This window comes from Felis catus, chromosome E2 (genome assembly GCF_018350175.1).
Source record: "Felis catus isolate Fca126 chromosome E2, F.catus_Fca126_mat1.0, whole genome shotgun sequence".
NCBI lineage: Eukaryota > Metazoa > Chordata > Mammalia > Carnivora > Felidae > Felis > Felis catus.
In genome coordinates, this window is record NC_058382.1 from 4,802,843 (window position 1) to 4,818,630 (window position 15,788).

General features: G+C 42.4%; 2 protein-coding genes, 1 long non-coding RNA gene and 1 pseudogene across 8 annotated transcripts in view; 2 read left to right on the plus strand and 2 right to left on the minus strand.

Annotated features, from left to right (window-relative positions):
• LOC101086687 (putative protein ZNF720) overlaps positions 1–5,154 on the minus strand; it is a 257,450-nt gene extending 252,296 nt beyond the window's left edge. For all 6 annotated transcript variants that reach the window (XM_045047161.1, XM_045047160.1, XM_045047164.1 and 3 more), the window contains exons 1-2: positions 5,117–5,154; positions 4,525–4,620 (exon numbers count right to left, since the gene is read on the minus strand). The gene's annotated coding sequence lies outside the window, so the exon portion shown is untranslated. The remainder of the gene's footprint in view (positions 1–4,524; positions 4,621–5,116) is intronic.
• Positions 1–5,860, plus strand: part of LOC123382434 — a 21,057-nt gene extending 15,197 nt beyond the window's left edge. The window contains exons 3-4 of the long non-coding RNA XR_006590800.1: positions 5,009–5,232; positions 5,431–5,860. This is a non-coding gene — a long non-coding RNA (uncharacterized LOC123382434). The remainder of the gene's footprint in view (positions 1–5,008; positions 5,233–5,430) is intronic.
• LOC101087185 (zinc finger protein 260-like) overlaps positions 1–15,095 on the minus strand; it is a 25,692-nt gene extending 10,597 nt beyond the window's left edge. The window contains exons 1-4 of the mRNA XM_023244884.2: positions 14,819–15,095; positions 8,391–8,529; positions 5,117–5,243; positions 4,525–4,620 (exon numbers count right to left, since the gene is read on the minus strand). Coding sequence (XP_023100652.2) covers positions 4,525–4,620; positions 5,117–5,243; positions 8,391–8,405 — 238 coding nt within the window. The 5' untranslated portion in view covers positions 8,406–8,529; positions 14,819–15,095. The remainder of the gene's footprint in view (positions 1–4,524; positions 4,621–5,116; positions 5,244–8,390; positions 8,530–14,818) is intronic.
• On the plus strand, positions 13,601–13,916 carry LOC123382432 (annotated as a pseudogene).
• Positions 15,096–15,788: the final 693 nt, after the last annotated feature.

Below are 15,788 nucleotides of genomic sequence, written 5' to 3' on the forward strand. Positions count from 1 at the left end.
GACAAGGATGTCCACTGTCACCACTGTTATTCAACATAGTGTTGAAAGTCCTACCCTCATCAATCAGACAACAAAACGAAATAAAAGGCATCCAAATTGGCAAGGAGGAAGTCAAACTCTCACTCTTCACTGACAACATGAAAAACCCAAAAGACTCCACAAAAAAAAAAAACTGTTAGAAGTGAATCCATGAATTCAGCAAAGTCGCAAGATATAAAATCAATGTACAGAAATCAGTTGCATTTCTATACACCAATAATGAAGCAGCAGAAAAATAAATCAAGGAATCAATCCCATTTACAATTGCAACAAAAACCATAAAATATCTAGGGATAAACCTAACCAAAGAGGTGAAAAATCTATACACTGAAAATTATAGAAAGCTTATGAAAGGAATTGAAGAAGACACAAAGAAATGGAAAAACGTTCCATGCTCATGGATTGGAAGAACAAATATTGTTAAAATGTTGGTACTACCCAAAGCAATCTACATATTCAGTGTAATCCCTATCAAAGTAACACCAGCTTTCTTCATAGAGCTAGAACAAACAATTCTAATATTTGTGTGGAACCACAAAAGACCCAGAATAGCCAAAGTAATGTTGAAAAAGAAAACCAAAGCTGGAGGCATCACAATTCCAGACTTCAAGCTGTGTTAACAAAGCTTTAATCATCAAGACAGTATGGTACTGGCACAAAGACAGACACATGCATCACTTGAACAGAATAGTGAACCCAGAATTGGGTTCCCACGAATGTACAGCCAACTAATCTTTGACAAAGCAGGAAAGAATATCCAATGGAATAAAGACAGTCTCTTCAGCAAATTGTGTTGGGAAAACTGGACAGCGACATGCAGAAGAATTAACCTGGATGATTCTCTTACACCATACACAAAAATAAAATAGATGAAAGACCTAACCGTAAGACAGGGAGCCACCAAAATCCTAGAGGAGAAAACAGGCAACAACCTCTTTGACCCCAGCCGCATGAAATTGTTACTTGTCATGTCTCCAGAGGCAAGAGAAACAAAACCAAAAATGGGACTTCATCCAGATAAAAATCTTCTGCACAGGGAAGGAAACAAACAGCAAAACTAAAAAACAAACAGCAAAACAGACAGAATGGGAGAAGATATTTGCAAATTACATATCAGATAAAGGGTTAGTATCCAAAATCTAGTAAGAACTTATTAACCTCAACACCCAAAAAAAGCCAAATAATCCAGTGAAGAAATGGGCAAAAGACACAAATAGACACTTTTCCAAAGAAGACATCCAGATGGCTAATAGACACATGAAAAAATGTTCAACATCATTCATCATCAGGAAAATACAAATCAAAACCACAATGACATACCACCTCACACCAGTCAGAATTGCTAAAATTAACAACTCAGACAATGACAGATGCTGGCAAGGATGCAAAGAAAGAGAAACTCTTTTGCACTGCTGGTGGGAATGCAAACTGGTGTAGCCCCTCTGGAAAACAGTATGGAGTTTCCTCAAAAAAATAAAAATAGAACTACCCTATAACCCAGCCATTGCACTTATACAAAGGATACAGGAATGCTGATTGAAAGGGGCACATGCACCCCAATGTTTATAGCAGCACTATTGACAATAGCTTAAATATGGAAGGAGTCCAAATGTCCATTGACTAATGAATGAATAAAGAAGGTGTGGTATATATATAACAATGGAATATTACTCAGCGATCAAAAAGAATGAAATCTTGCCATTTGGCACAATATGGATGAAACTGAAGTGTATTATGCTAAGTGAAATAAGTCAGCCAGAGAAAGAAAAATATATGACTTCACTCATATTTAGACTTTAAGAAACAAAACAGATAATCACAGGGGGAGGGAAGCAAATGCAAGATAAAAGGGAGAAAACCATAAGAGACTCTTAAATACAGAGAACAAACTGAGGGTTGTTGGTGGGGTGTTGGGTGGGGGATGGACTTGATCAAGCAGAAAAGAATCAGACAAGTTAAAGACACCTTGTTTTAAATTATCTAGTGGGACGAGACTAGAAAAATATGTAAAAGGATGGGGCCTACATGACTCAAGTGACACACAAAAAAGAGATCCAAATGTAAATTAAGGGGATCCCATAAGGAGAGGAGAATGAAAGGGGGCAGAGAGCCTACATAAAAAACTAAAGGTTTGTACTTCTTACATATGTGGAAAAAAGAGACAATTTCAACAAGCTCAGTAAATTCACAGCAGGATAAATGTCAAGATATGAACACAGTGAAGCATGATTTAAAAAAAAAACATGAACACAGTGACACATTATAAAACTAACCTCGAAAATTACAGAGAAAAGGAGAATTTTAAAACACCATGACAAAAGCAGCTACCTAATGTTGTGGAAGGTCCCGACAAAAGGAAGCATATTACTATGGGATTGCAAAGCCAGAATAACAAAATTTAAACCAAAAGTACTACACAAAAACAGATGAATTTTTAAAAGGAAACTTGCTATATAACTATAATTTTAAACTGTGACTGTGTACTCATGAAAAGTCATCATTTTGACTTATCGTAATGTCTCATTGACAATAAATAGTAAAGAATTTTCATTAAAATCAATCATAAACATGGGGCGCCTAGGTGGCTCAGTTGGTGAAGCGTCAGACTCTTGGTTTCGGCTCAGGTCACGATCTCGCGGTTTATGACTTTGAGTTTCACGTTGGGCTCCACTCTGGGAGCACAGAGCCTGCTTGGAATTCTCTCTCTCCCTCTCTCTCTGTGTCTCTCTTATAATAAATAAATAAACTTAAAAAACCAACCATAAAGAGCTCTCATGAAAAATTTCATGAGTAAACACTGAAAATACATTTAAAATGTTTTATGTTATTAATATATTCTTTCTCTTACTATGAATGCGAAGCTATAATCCATTCTTTAGTACCAAGCAGATGAACAAAACCCTTCATTTCTAAATAAACACCATCAAAGTTGTAAAATATAAGGGAAATCACTTTAGAAAAAATAAATATTTGGAATTAAGTTCAGATACTTGGGGTTAAGTTGAGAAAAAACCCAATGATTAATTCTTCCTAAATTTTATTTAAAGAAAACTACTTTTTTAATATGAAAATTTTATGAATTATCCACCTCACTTTTTTGAAATTTTTTTATTACTAAAAATTTTTTTTAAATCTTTATTTTTAAGAGAGAGACAGAGTGTGAGCAGGGGAAGGGCAAAAAGAGAGAGGGAGACACAGAATCTGAAGCAGTGTCCAGACTCTAAGCTGTTGCAAAGAGCCCGACATGGGACTCAAACCCATGAACTGTGAGATCATGACCTGAGCTGAAGTCGGACACTTAACCGACTGAGCCACCCAGGTGACCCTACACCTCACTTCTTATAAAGCACATACCCATATCATAATGTTTGAGCTAAAAAATCAGAGATGAATCTCATATATAACTAACCAGAAAGTGAAAACACATATAAAAAGGTAACAAGAACTTCATATAAGTCAAAAGTATAAAATGATACAATTATTAATGAATGTTACAATTGAAACTTTTTTACACGCTGCAAATTCTACATTCTAAATGTTCTAGGTCCCCTGTGACATTAATTTAAGCAAGAATTCTAGGATACGAATAGGTACATTAAATTATTTTATCACGGGCACCTGGATGGCTCAGTCGGTTAAGCATCCGACTTCAGTTCAGGTCATGATCACAGCTCGTGAGTTTGAGCCCGGCATCAGGCTCTGTGCTGACAGCTCAGAGCCTGGAGCCTGCTTCAGATTCTGTCTCCCTCTCTCTCTGTCCCTTCTCTGCTCATGCTCTATCTCCTTCTCTCTCTTTTAAAAATAAATAAACATTAAAAACAAGTTAAAAAAATTATTTCATCACTGAGGAATGATCACATAGAACGGAGATTTCAGCTTCAGTTAATACAAAGAAAAATGAATTTTTGAAGTGAACTAACGGATTAGACATTCTCCTATTAGGGAGGTGCTTTGTTACCTGATAAAATTACTGACTCTCAATTTTTTAGGATTAAGACTAAAGCCTCCATAATATTGGAAAGCATAAACCAGAAAATGTGTGATCACGGTCTCCAGTGTTCCAGGGATTTCTACACCAAAACCCAATATGGCCACCACTACTCTTAACACACTTGTAACAGGAGGCAAAACAGAATTTAGAAATGGCTTAGCATACAGTTCCTCAGAAATACCGAGATTTCTCTGGAGCCCTCAAAGCAAAGGAGATCTCAGATTATGGAGGCCCTCACACTCCAAGGGGAATCTTCTGGCCCTCACAGTGGACATGATGGACCATCACTGGAGCTAAAGAAGAATCCTTAGGGAGTATAAAAGCATGATAATGTTGGGTAGCAGATGTCCCTCTGTAAGAGGGAGAGAAATAAAACTAGGCTTCTCGACTAACTTCCATTCAAGGAGAGTCACTTGAACTACATATTAAGGTCTATCTTCCCCCCTCACATTTGGACCTCTCTTCTGTCATTTGCTTCATTCAGGTCCACCTACCTGAATGAAGTGTGGCTTCTGTCCCCTTTCCATTCACATCCCAAGCCTCCTTCTTTTGCTCCAAGAAGTTGACCAGGTCTGGTTTTGACATAAGACCTGTAAATTGGAAAAAAAGGAATAGGAGTATTACTGGAGATTCTACCTTTCAATCCACTACTATGCTCAGTAGATGAAAGAGAACATTGTAGAATTCTAGAAAATGATTTCCCAAATACTGTTGCCCAACAGCCCCTTTGAGAACACACAGAAGGGATTTCCAATGTTCACATCTTGACCTCCCACTTCCATGTACTAGACACAATAATAAGGAGCGAAAACTGGAGTTTAAGATGTGGGCAATACCTTGTTATGCCATTCAATGTTTAGAATGGCCACTAATCAACATAAATGATGATGGTACCTTAAGAGAAAGCTGAAGCTGAAAAGGAAATATCAGGAAGATATTTCTCTATCTTCAAACCCCTACTTCTTTCCCTTACTGCAGGAATCTGAATTCCAGTCATGCGAAGAGGAAGCTTCCAAGAGACAGTCTTCAAAGGAAGGAACAAAACCCCGAGTGTGGTTTGGGAAGTCTGGAAGGAGTTATCCTCACCCAAGAGGAGGAGGTGTCCATAGTTCTCTAACATCACATCTCTATAGAGCTCCCGCTGACTGTGGTTCAGGAAACCCCACTCTTCCTGAGAGAATTCTATGGCCACATCCTTGAAGGTCAGCAGTTCCTGCAATAAATACCACAGTTACCAAGTGGCCCAAGGTGGGGTTCATAATGGTACCTAAGATGAAAGAGGGAGTTAATGTCACCAGCTAGACCCAAGACCTGAACTTTACTGATTACCTGCTTGTGCCCGCTGACCTTAGCCCCTCATTTTACTTAACCTCTTCTTTCCAACTTATCTTTTATTTCAGGCAAAACACCCCATGGGCTCCTGTGATGGAAACAGAAAGTATCCAACAAAAGGCAATGACTGCCCTGAGGAAGAGCTTGGATTGGCCTAGTTTGAGCTGAACCCCTGACTCACACCTCTGCAGATGGACCAAGGAGTAACCCAGTCTCCTCGTGACTCGTTACCATTACTCATTATAATACTAAAATCTCCATCCAAGTAGGAACACAAACCTCATTTATATAAGATACAAAGTATGTAAAGAACTGTTGTCTTAAGGAACATGTGTGATCTTATGCCCACATCTATATGACACGGCTTCTCTTTCTAAATATCCACCCTAACCCTAAATAAAAGGAAACCATTCCCCTTCCCTCTGTGTGTCTCTGCTTTGGAAGTTATTGCCTGTGATCTCCTTACTGGTGAAAAATCAAGCTTCCTTTCCGTGGTGACTCCACCTGGTGTAGTTTCTATCTATGACTGTTATATTTCAGGATTTTAAGATACTTGAACATGTCAGTCATATGATTCTTGTTTTCATTTTATGAAAATACAAAGAAGTAAATAGAATGGTATTTCTGTGTCCTGATGTGGAATGAATTACAAACATAGAGGATGGGGGACTCCTGGGTAGCTCAGTTGGTTGAGCATCTGACTTCAGCTCAGGTCATGATTTCAGGGTTTATGAGTTCAAGTCCCATGTCGGATTCTGTGCTGACAGCTCAGAGGCCTGGAGACTGCTTCAGATTCTGTGTCTTCCTCTTCCTCTCTATCTGCCTCTGCCCCTTCCCCCTCACACTCTCTCAAAAATAAATAAACATTAAAAGAAAAAAAACATAGAGGGTGGAAGTCTGATTTAGAATCTCCACTCCCTGGCACAAAAACAGACACATAGACCAATGGAATAGAATAGAAACTCCAGAACTAGACCCACAAACGTATGGCCAACTCATCTTTGACAAAGCAGGAAAGAACATCCAATGGAAAAAAGACAGCCTCTTTAACAAATGGTGCTGGGAGAACTGGACAGCAACATGCAGAAGGTTGAAACTAGACCACTTTCTCACACCATTCACAAAAATAAACTCAAAATGGATAAAGGACCTAAATGTGAGACAGGAAACCATCAAAACCTTAGAGGAGAAAGCAGGAAAAGACCTCTCTGACCTCAGCCGTAGCAATCTCTTACTCGACACATCCCCAAAGGCAAGGGAATTAAAAGCAAAAGTGAATTACTGGGACCTTATGAAGATAAAAAGCTTCTGCACAGCAAAGGAAACAACCAACAAAACTAAAAGGCAACCAACGGAATGGGAAAAGATATTCGCAAATGACATATCGGACAAAGGGCTAGTATCCAAAATCTATAAAGAGCTCACCAAACTCCACACCCGAAAAACAAATAACCCAGTGAAGAAATGGGCAGAAAACATGAATAGACACTTCTCTAAAGAAGACATCCGGATGGCCAACAGGCACATGAAAAGATGCTCAGCGTCGCTCCTTATCAGGGAAATACAAATCAAAACCACACTCAGGTATCACCTCACGCCAGTCAGAGTGGCCAAAATGAACAAATCAGGAGACTCTAGATGCTGGAGAGGATGTGGAGAAACGGGAACCCTCTTGCACTGTTGGTGGGAATGCAAATTGGTGCAGCCGCTCTGGAAAGCAGTGTGGAGGTTCCTCAGAAAATTAAAAATAGACCTACCCTATGACCCAGCAATAGCACTGCTAGGAATTTATCCAAGGGATACAGGAGTACTGATGCATAGGGCCACTTGTACCCCAATGTTCATAGCAGCACTCTCAACAATAGCCAAATTATGGAAAGAGCCTAAATGTCCATCAACTGATGAATGGATAAAGAAATTGTGGTTTATATACACAATGGAGTACTACGTGGCAATGAGAAAAAATGAAATATGGCCTTTTGTAGCAACGTGGATGGAACTGGAGAGTGTGATGCTAAGTGAAATAAGCCATACAGAGAAAGACAGATACCATATGGTTTCACTCTTATGTGGATCCTGAGAAACTTAACAGGAACCCATGGGGGAGGGGAAGGAAAAAAAAAAAAAGAGAGAGGTTAGAGTGGGAGAGAGCCAAAGCATAAGAGACTGTTAAAAACTGAGAACAAACTGAGGGTTGATGGGGGGTGGGAGGGAGGAGAGGGTGGGTGATGGGTATTGAGGAGGGCACCTTTTGGGATGAGCACTCGGTGTTGTATGGAAACCAATTTGTCAATAAATTTCATATAAAAAAATATTAAAAAAAAAAAAGTCTGTTGGCTTGCACCAATGGGTTAACAAGGCTTAGGGCATAAAGCCACTACAGGGTGAAAGCGCCCAAGGCCAGTCATTAAGTAAGACAAAGCATAGAGGCAGAAAGCGCCAATGAGTGAAAGCACCCAAGGTTAGCTAGTGAAAAGGGTGCCTTGTTAGCCTTGAGGCAGCATGCTCCAGAAATCTTAAACTTTGGAGATAACAGCTACTTGGCTGTACAGCCACAAAGGCTGTATTGTCCATCTGTTGTCTGGTGCCAATATATATCATTGTGCTTTAATCTCAACTTCTAATGCCACTTGCTCCCCAAACCTTTTGCTTCTTACACCCACAAGTTAAAGGTCACTATCTTATTGTTTTCTTCTGCGCATTCACCACATATGTAAATTCTTGAGAACTCAATAAATACGGAGACAAAACCTGTGTTCAGGGCTCTTGTCCCCTCCTGGACATTAGCCTCTCATATTCAATTCTGCATCTGTTCTCTTGCTGGACAAGAGAGAACTCCAGACTCAAAGTCTGCAACAGTGTTCTAAAGATATAACCTTGAATATCATTTCTGAAAATGTTTTAAAATTAGGTGAAAAAATGAGGCAGAAACATCAGAAGTAGAGGAATCAACATTTCCAATTTCTAAATGCATGGTATTTCAAGAGAAAAAGACAATACAGACTCTGACCTGGGATACCAGGCTTACCTGAGGACTGGCCATTTCTTCTTTCACCTAGTTCTCTAGATTTCTTTCTCAGAAGATATTTGTGGAGAAATCACTGCTGCATCAGGGGAAAATGCCTTTATACCCACTGGAAGAGCCTCTTCAAAAGTAAACTGCTCACCTGCAGGCAGGACATTGTAATGCAAAAAAGGTGAAACTTCCTAGTCTTTTGCATCCTGATATTTGGAAACTATGAGCTCCTACTTGCAGACCAATCAGTGACTGACTCTTCCTTCTCTTGTTTCAGGGGCTTCTCCTCCTACCCATTCTGCTACAGCATAGGAACAATGTGCTGCATGGGCCTGACCCACACAGACTCCTGTAGGGGAGATCTAGTTACCTCTTCTTGAGCCAAACCCTGCACTCCACTCTCTTAAACTAATGGGAAGCCTTCGTGCTTAACCCTGGCCTCACTTAGAATCACCTGGAGCACTTAAAACAACACTGTTGTTCCCACTCACACCAACTAATGGAATCTGAGGGGGAAGGCATCAGATATGACTGTTGTTTGAAACTCCAAGTGTGATCTATGGTGAAGCATTTGGGGAGGTGACCAAGCAAAAAAAAAACAAAAAAAAAACAAAACATTAACCAAGGCTATGATTGTTATCCACATTTAAATCCATTCCTTCTTCACTGATCAGAGTTTCTGGAGAATTACACATTCTCTCTCCTTTGGCTTCATGGAGGGAGACACCCTTACAAATGGAACTTTCCCTGATATATGCACATGTATCAGACATGCAAATGTCTCTTACAAAGGGACCTTGTACTGGGTTTAAAGGTTTTCCTTTGTTGTTTCTTTAAAATAACAACTTATAATAATTCTTAGGACAAAGATACATTTTGGGGTGAGAAAATGCCCCTCTTCAGTAGGAAAATGTTTATTTTCATAAGTAACTGCCACACACAGTTTTCTGAAGTGAATGTATTTTTTACACTTCCATCAGCAATATATGAGAATTGTAATTCCTCAACATTTAAATGGAAATTTGGTGTTATCCTTTTTCTTTATTTTAGCCATTCTAGAAAATATTGAGTGGTTTTTCACTGTAAAATAGGAAGTGGTCTTACTACAGTTGTCCTGATGACTCAAACTGAAACCACTTAAAAACATAAAGTTGAACAAAAATCAAAATGGCTACATCAAAACATCAATGAGGGTTGACATTAAGCTAACTTTTTTTTTTTTTTTCTCCTTTGGGAAACTTTCAGTCTTTCCTTCTTAGCTTTTTTTTTTTTTTTTTTTTTTTTTTTTTTTTGCCTTTACAGAACCGGTACTGCACTGAAAATATGATGAACAAGGCTGGCAGCAAAGATAATTCCTGTCTAACCCAGATAGGTCCCACATTTCCCTACAAAACCCTGCAGCCCCTTCCTCTGGGTGGGCTTACAGTTCTAAAGGCCCTAACCTGCTGCAGCCACCTTTCCCTGGCAAAACAATAAAGCTATTTTTCCTATTTTTCCCAGTCTCTGACGTCTGGTTATATTGGCTCTGGAGTACTGATGTCAGTTTTCAATAACAGAATGAATATGTAGGAGAGGAAAACTTTCTTCTTCTTCCATTTTCAATTCTTTGGTTGTTATAATAGTTAAACTGACATAAGACAAAATCACAAGAGGGAAAAAAAAAAACTTAATTATGAGAACCTTAAGGGTCCAAGGCCTCAAAGTCCTCCTGACATACTGGATGATAGTTGCTCATTATTCTATGGGGACAACAGGACCCCATGGACATATGATTATTTGAACAGTTGGAAAATGGGATGGATCCCCCAACAACTTCGTAACTCAACTATCACCTTGATCAATTCTTTGTGGCTAGAATGACAAAATTGCTCTTTAAAAGCCAGAGTGTACCCCAGTCCAGGGTCAACTATGGACTTGTGGACATAATGCATGACCCCACTTTCCTTATGGTTAGATTGGATAATGCACTTAGGAATGCCCTTATCTCCTGAGACAAGTCTTCTCCCACTTGCCAGTGATTCCTCATAATTAGGATATTAGTAAGGCTAGACCTCAAACAAAGAGGGTTTCTTGATGGTTTTATTCCTTAGTCCTATTTGTCCCAGGAACCACCTCTATTGATGTACGATTCCAAATAGAGGCTTTATACAAGCACACAACAGCCCTCCTGGTAAAGAAACCTCAAAACTTGCTATGGGGTAGTCTCTGACAGAAAAGACTCCACATCAGGTCCAGAGTGTCTTGGAGACCAAAGGCCCAGTGGGTGATGGGAGGCTGACTTATTAAATACCAGGTTATGCTCTTAAATACACCTTAAATACTTAACACCTGTCCAATTTTAAATCCAGCTACCCCTATGTCTGGGCCTGACTATCGTACATCTGTGTTACAACATGACTGCTCAGAGATTATTGATCTCATTTAGTCTAGCCAATCAGATTTAAGACTCCCCTTATTGAAAATGCTGATGACAGTTGGCTTATTGATAGCAGTAGTTTCATGGAAAGGGGGATAAGAAAAGCTCAGTAGGCTACAGTCAGTCTGACTCAGACTGCTGAGGCCAAAGCCCTCCCAGCAAATACATCTGCCTAAGAAGCAGAGTCACTCATGCTTTACAACTGGCAAAGGGTCTCAAAATTAAGATGTATACTGACTCTAAATATGACTTCCTAATTCTACATCCCCACGGAACAATTTGGAAGGAAAGGGGATTACAATCAAGCCCATAATAACTCCCCAATCAAATATGGGCCCTAAATGATTACTCTTCTTGAGGCTGTACACCTACCCAAGGAAGTAGCTGTAATTCACTTCAAAGGACAGTAAAAAGATATGACCTTAGGATCTAAAGGAAACAATTTAGCAGGCTGTGCAGCCAAGCAGGCAGCACAAAATAAACAATTACGAAGTCTTACACTAGTCTATACGCTAGCGTTAATGATGAGAGGAAAATATTTATTATCCCCCCCTCACCCCAAATAATCAATGGAAGGTAATATAGGGTTTGCACAAGGCTACTTGAGTAAAAAGGCTACTGAGGTGACAAAATCCTTGCTAAAAGAAATTATCCCTAGATTTGGACTGCCTTCATCCCCACAAAGTGACAAAGGACTGTCTTTTATTGCACAAATAATTCAGGAAATAGCTTGGGCCTTAAAGAAATTAATTACTATTTACATTTAGTCTGGTGTCCACAGTGCTCTGGAAAGGTAACCCTCCAAAACCAAATGGCCCTTGATATCCTGACTGAAGTTCAAGGAGGCCTGGAATTAGATGACGACTCCTGAGGGGACTGGATGGCTATGTGGGTCTAACTTGTGTCCATGGCTTAGCCCAGGCTGGATAGGCCACTGTACTTTGGGTTTTGCCTGGATACGTGGATGCATTATTAAAACCATTACCAACCCAGCCAAACTTCCAAATTTAAAGCAATGATGGACAGGTTCTGTGTCTTATCGGTATGACCACCTAGAATCCATCTTTGTTCCCTCCTGGGACTGGATGATGTTGCTTGGCACATGGAAGCTCTATAAATACACAAAGCCCTAAATGACACTCGAAATAGCATTTCCCTATTAAACACTGAAGGAATACAAATGCGTAAAGCAATTTTAAAAATAAAATGGCACTAGACATTTTACCTGCTGCACAAGGTGTAACATGTGCTATCATTAAGTACAGAATGCCGTGTATACGTTCCAGGTCACCATAAAAATGTTTCTGGGTTTCTAACTGATATAAATACTCACATTGCTGCTCTAAAAGATCCCTCCCTTTCCTTTAATGATTGGTCAAACTCCTGGACTGGAAGAGGATTTTTGTCAACTACCAAAGGATTCTTATTTGAACTTCATTTTCGTTTTGTTATTCTAATCGTGTTTTGTTGTTTTCTCCCATGTCTCTCTACTTGGTGCCTAGACTCCTTCACCGCCATAACTTCAAGCTGACAGATGATCCTTTGCACTCAGGAAGATCCATACATGAGATCTCCCTTGGGCTCAGCTGTCCTATATATATAAGTCCCCAACTGATCAATGTTGACCCATAGGTAGGGACATCTCTATGCCCCTCATTCAGTAGGAAGACGTTACAGAAGATGAGACCTTCCACCTTCAGCAGCCGTAAAGATTTAAGGGTCAAAATTATTCAGGGGGAAATGACGTGGGAAACAAAGCCACAAGAAAATAAATTTCCATACTGCCTATAGCCCATTCACAAGTCCTTGAAACACAGAGAGTCACATTTCCTCTAGGAATTTAGCTGCCTGGATGATGACTCTTCACTAAGGACAAAAGGCAATCTTAACCCAACCCTCCAGGATCTGTAAGTCTATTTTAACATATAAAAATTCCTGTGGAAACTTCTTTTATCTCTACCCCCTCCCCACCCATCCCAAGATATATGTTGGCAATCATCTTCCAAGCATCTGGCCCACTGATATACATCTGAAGGGTCTTGTGACTGAGTTTTTACCAGACAGTAATAAATGACCTTTTAACAATAGATAGTCCCCTCAGGATCCTGGAAACCTTGCTTCCAAAATTCCTTGGACTTACACTATCCCTAACCGCCTCCCAACTTGAAGGTACATAATTAGTCACCTGTCATAACCCCAGTGCAGCCCTCTCTGCCTATGGTCCCTGTGCTTTAATAAAACCACCTTTTTGCACCAAAGACATCTCAAGAATTCTTTCTTGGCCATGGGCTCCAAACCCCAAATTTTACACATCTCTGAGGTGGGGATTATTACTTTAGGTACCCGGAGGCCAGAAATACAAGGAAACAACGTCCCCATCCTTGAAATGCCTTCCAGGCACTAGTTGCTGAACATTTCAACCTCTTCACTACGTAAATGTGGTTTTCATGGTTGCTCGCATTTACAAATGTCAGAGGGGGGAAAAAAATCTGACGCACACTTCCCAAAAACAGGCTTGCCTCTATTCAAAACAGTTCGCCCAACTCACAGATTTATCTATCTATCTATCTATCTATCTATTTATTTATTTATTTACTTATTTATTTATTTCACAGGTATAAGCACATAGCAAGCTTTCTGGGCTTCTAGACAAGGGTGGGAAGTAAATGTTAAACTACAGAGTTTCCTTTGGGCACTGGACAGAGGAAGCTGCCCTGAAGCAACTGACTGGCATTGTTAGTCAGGGCTCACCCTCAATCAGAACCTTCCAGCTCTTTCTTTCCCTGCTGATAGTGTTCTCGAAACCATGGTGAACCTTCCTAAAACCCACCAGACTTTCTGCAAGAAGTGGGGCAAGCACCAATCCTGCAAAGTGACACAGCACAAGAAAGGCAAAGATTCTCTTTATGCCCAGGGAAAGTGGTGTTATGACAGGAAGCAGAGTGGCTATGGTGGGCAAACGAAACTGACTTTCTGGAAAAAGGCTAAAACTACAAAGATTGGTCTGAGGCTTGAATGTGTTGGCACCAACTGCCGATAAGAGAATGCTGGCTATTATGAGATGCAAGCATTTTGAACTGGGAGGAGATAAGAAAAGAAAGGGCCAAGTGATCCAGTTCTAAGCTTCATATTTTATTACATCATGAAGATAATAAGATCTTGAGGTTATGTTCCAAACAAGAAAAGGCCGGGGGGGGGGGGGGGTCGCCTGGGTGGCTCAGTAGGTTAAGCATCTGACTCTTGATTTCAGCTCAGGTCATGATCTCATGGTTTGTGGGATTCTCTTTCTGCCCCTCCCCTCTTACACGCATGGGTGCCCCCTCTCTCTAAAAATAAGTTAAAAAACAAAAACTCAGACCCTTCCAGGAACTGATCCTTGGGGCCAAGAATAGGTGTAAGCTCTTCACAGGATGGTGTGTGTTGACCCATGGACAGGTACCCTGCTTCATAGCTCTGTGGGACAGAGGGAGTCAGCACCCTGACTGGCTGCAGGAACAGGGCTGGGAAGCTAGCATCTGGGTCCCACGACTGGATCTGTGTTGTGCATGACTCTGGGCAAGTGCTTTCTTTTCCCAGGTTCAGTTTTCTCCCGCGTGAAGTGGGCGGGTTGGGAAGCTGGTCTTTGCCAGTTCTGCCATCCAACAGGTGCTGAGCGTTGCTGGGAATCCAGGGCGAGGCTCAGGAGCAAGATCTCAGAAGGGGATTCCATGGCAGGCTCTCTCCTACTCGGGATCAGAGCCATAAATTGGCTCTTCCATAGCAGACACATTTCTTCAGCATCCCCTCCACTCAGACTTTCTCCTTCTAGGTGGCCTTCCACAGCCTTCCGTGCAGGATAGGAGCCTTCCTCCACACCTCCCTCTTTCCCGACCTCCTTTGCAAGCTCCCAGCAGGCCTGCGGCTCCTCCTCTTCCTCCCCGGAAGCAACGTGCCCTGCGTGCGCCCACCTTCCGGCCCAGCGGGAGCTCCAGCGGGCGCCCCTCCCCCCACCGTACGGACCCACACCTTCCCATACCTTAGTTACCTGGCAGATGCCTGCAAGCGTAGTCAGGAATCCTGCCCCTGACGTCGGCCTCCAGCTCTCAGCGGAGGGCGTGGCGACGGCGGGGAGGCAGGAGGGGGAAAGGCACCAGCCAGCAGCCGTGCCAGCGCTGCTCAAGTTTCACTTTTAGTCTGTGGGTCTGCTCCCCCGCCCCGCGCGAGCTTTCCCGGGATAAGTAGCGTTAGCGGGCAGGGAAGAGCTCGGCGCTGCACGCTAAGAGCAGGCTGCACGGTAAGGGCAGGCTGCACGGCCCTGGGCGCGTGGCGGGGCGGGGCGAGGGGCGGGGCCTGTCCGGGGCCGGGGCCTCCTTCGCCTCTGCCTCCGCCTCTAGCTGCCGCCGCCTCCGCCTCGGCCGCCTCCTCCCCGAGGTATTGTTGCAAATCCTTCTTCCTTCCCCACCACCTTCCGCTGGGGGGCGCCCGGGGAACCCCCGGCCCTTCTCCGGCGAGAGGGTTTCCGGGGAGGCAGGAGCGCGGAGCTTGGAGCGCGCGCATAGCCCCGGCCCACGGTGCGCAAGTGCCGGCCGCGGCGCAAGCACTGGATGCACGCACGGCGGAGGGGACCCCGAGCTTTCCGGAAGTCTGGGTCTGGGCGGGGTTGGAGCCCTTCCCTGAGTGCCCGTGCACACCCCGCCTTGGGTTTCCTGTGCGTCCTGGGGGCGGGCCACACACAGCCACTTGGCGCTCTCCTGGTGCAAAGAGCCTGGGAAGCTAGTCGTTCGAGCCCCGGAGAGGAGGCGGGCCTCCCCAGAGTCACTCACTAGAGGCCGAGCCATAATTGACATAGATGGTTTCCAAGTGCTGTTTCCTTTTCTCCAAGCATTTCTCTAGTACCCACTGTGTGCCAAGCGCTGTGCTGGGGTCAGAGAGGCCGGTGGGGCCCAGTCCCAGCCCTTAAGGACCGCTCAGTCAACTGAGGTGCTTAACTTGATCCAAGATAAATCGGGGGGAAC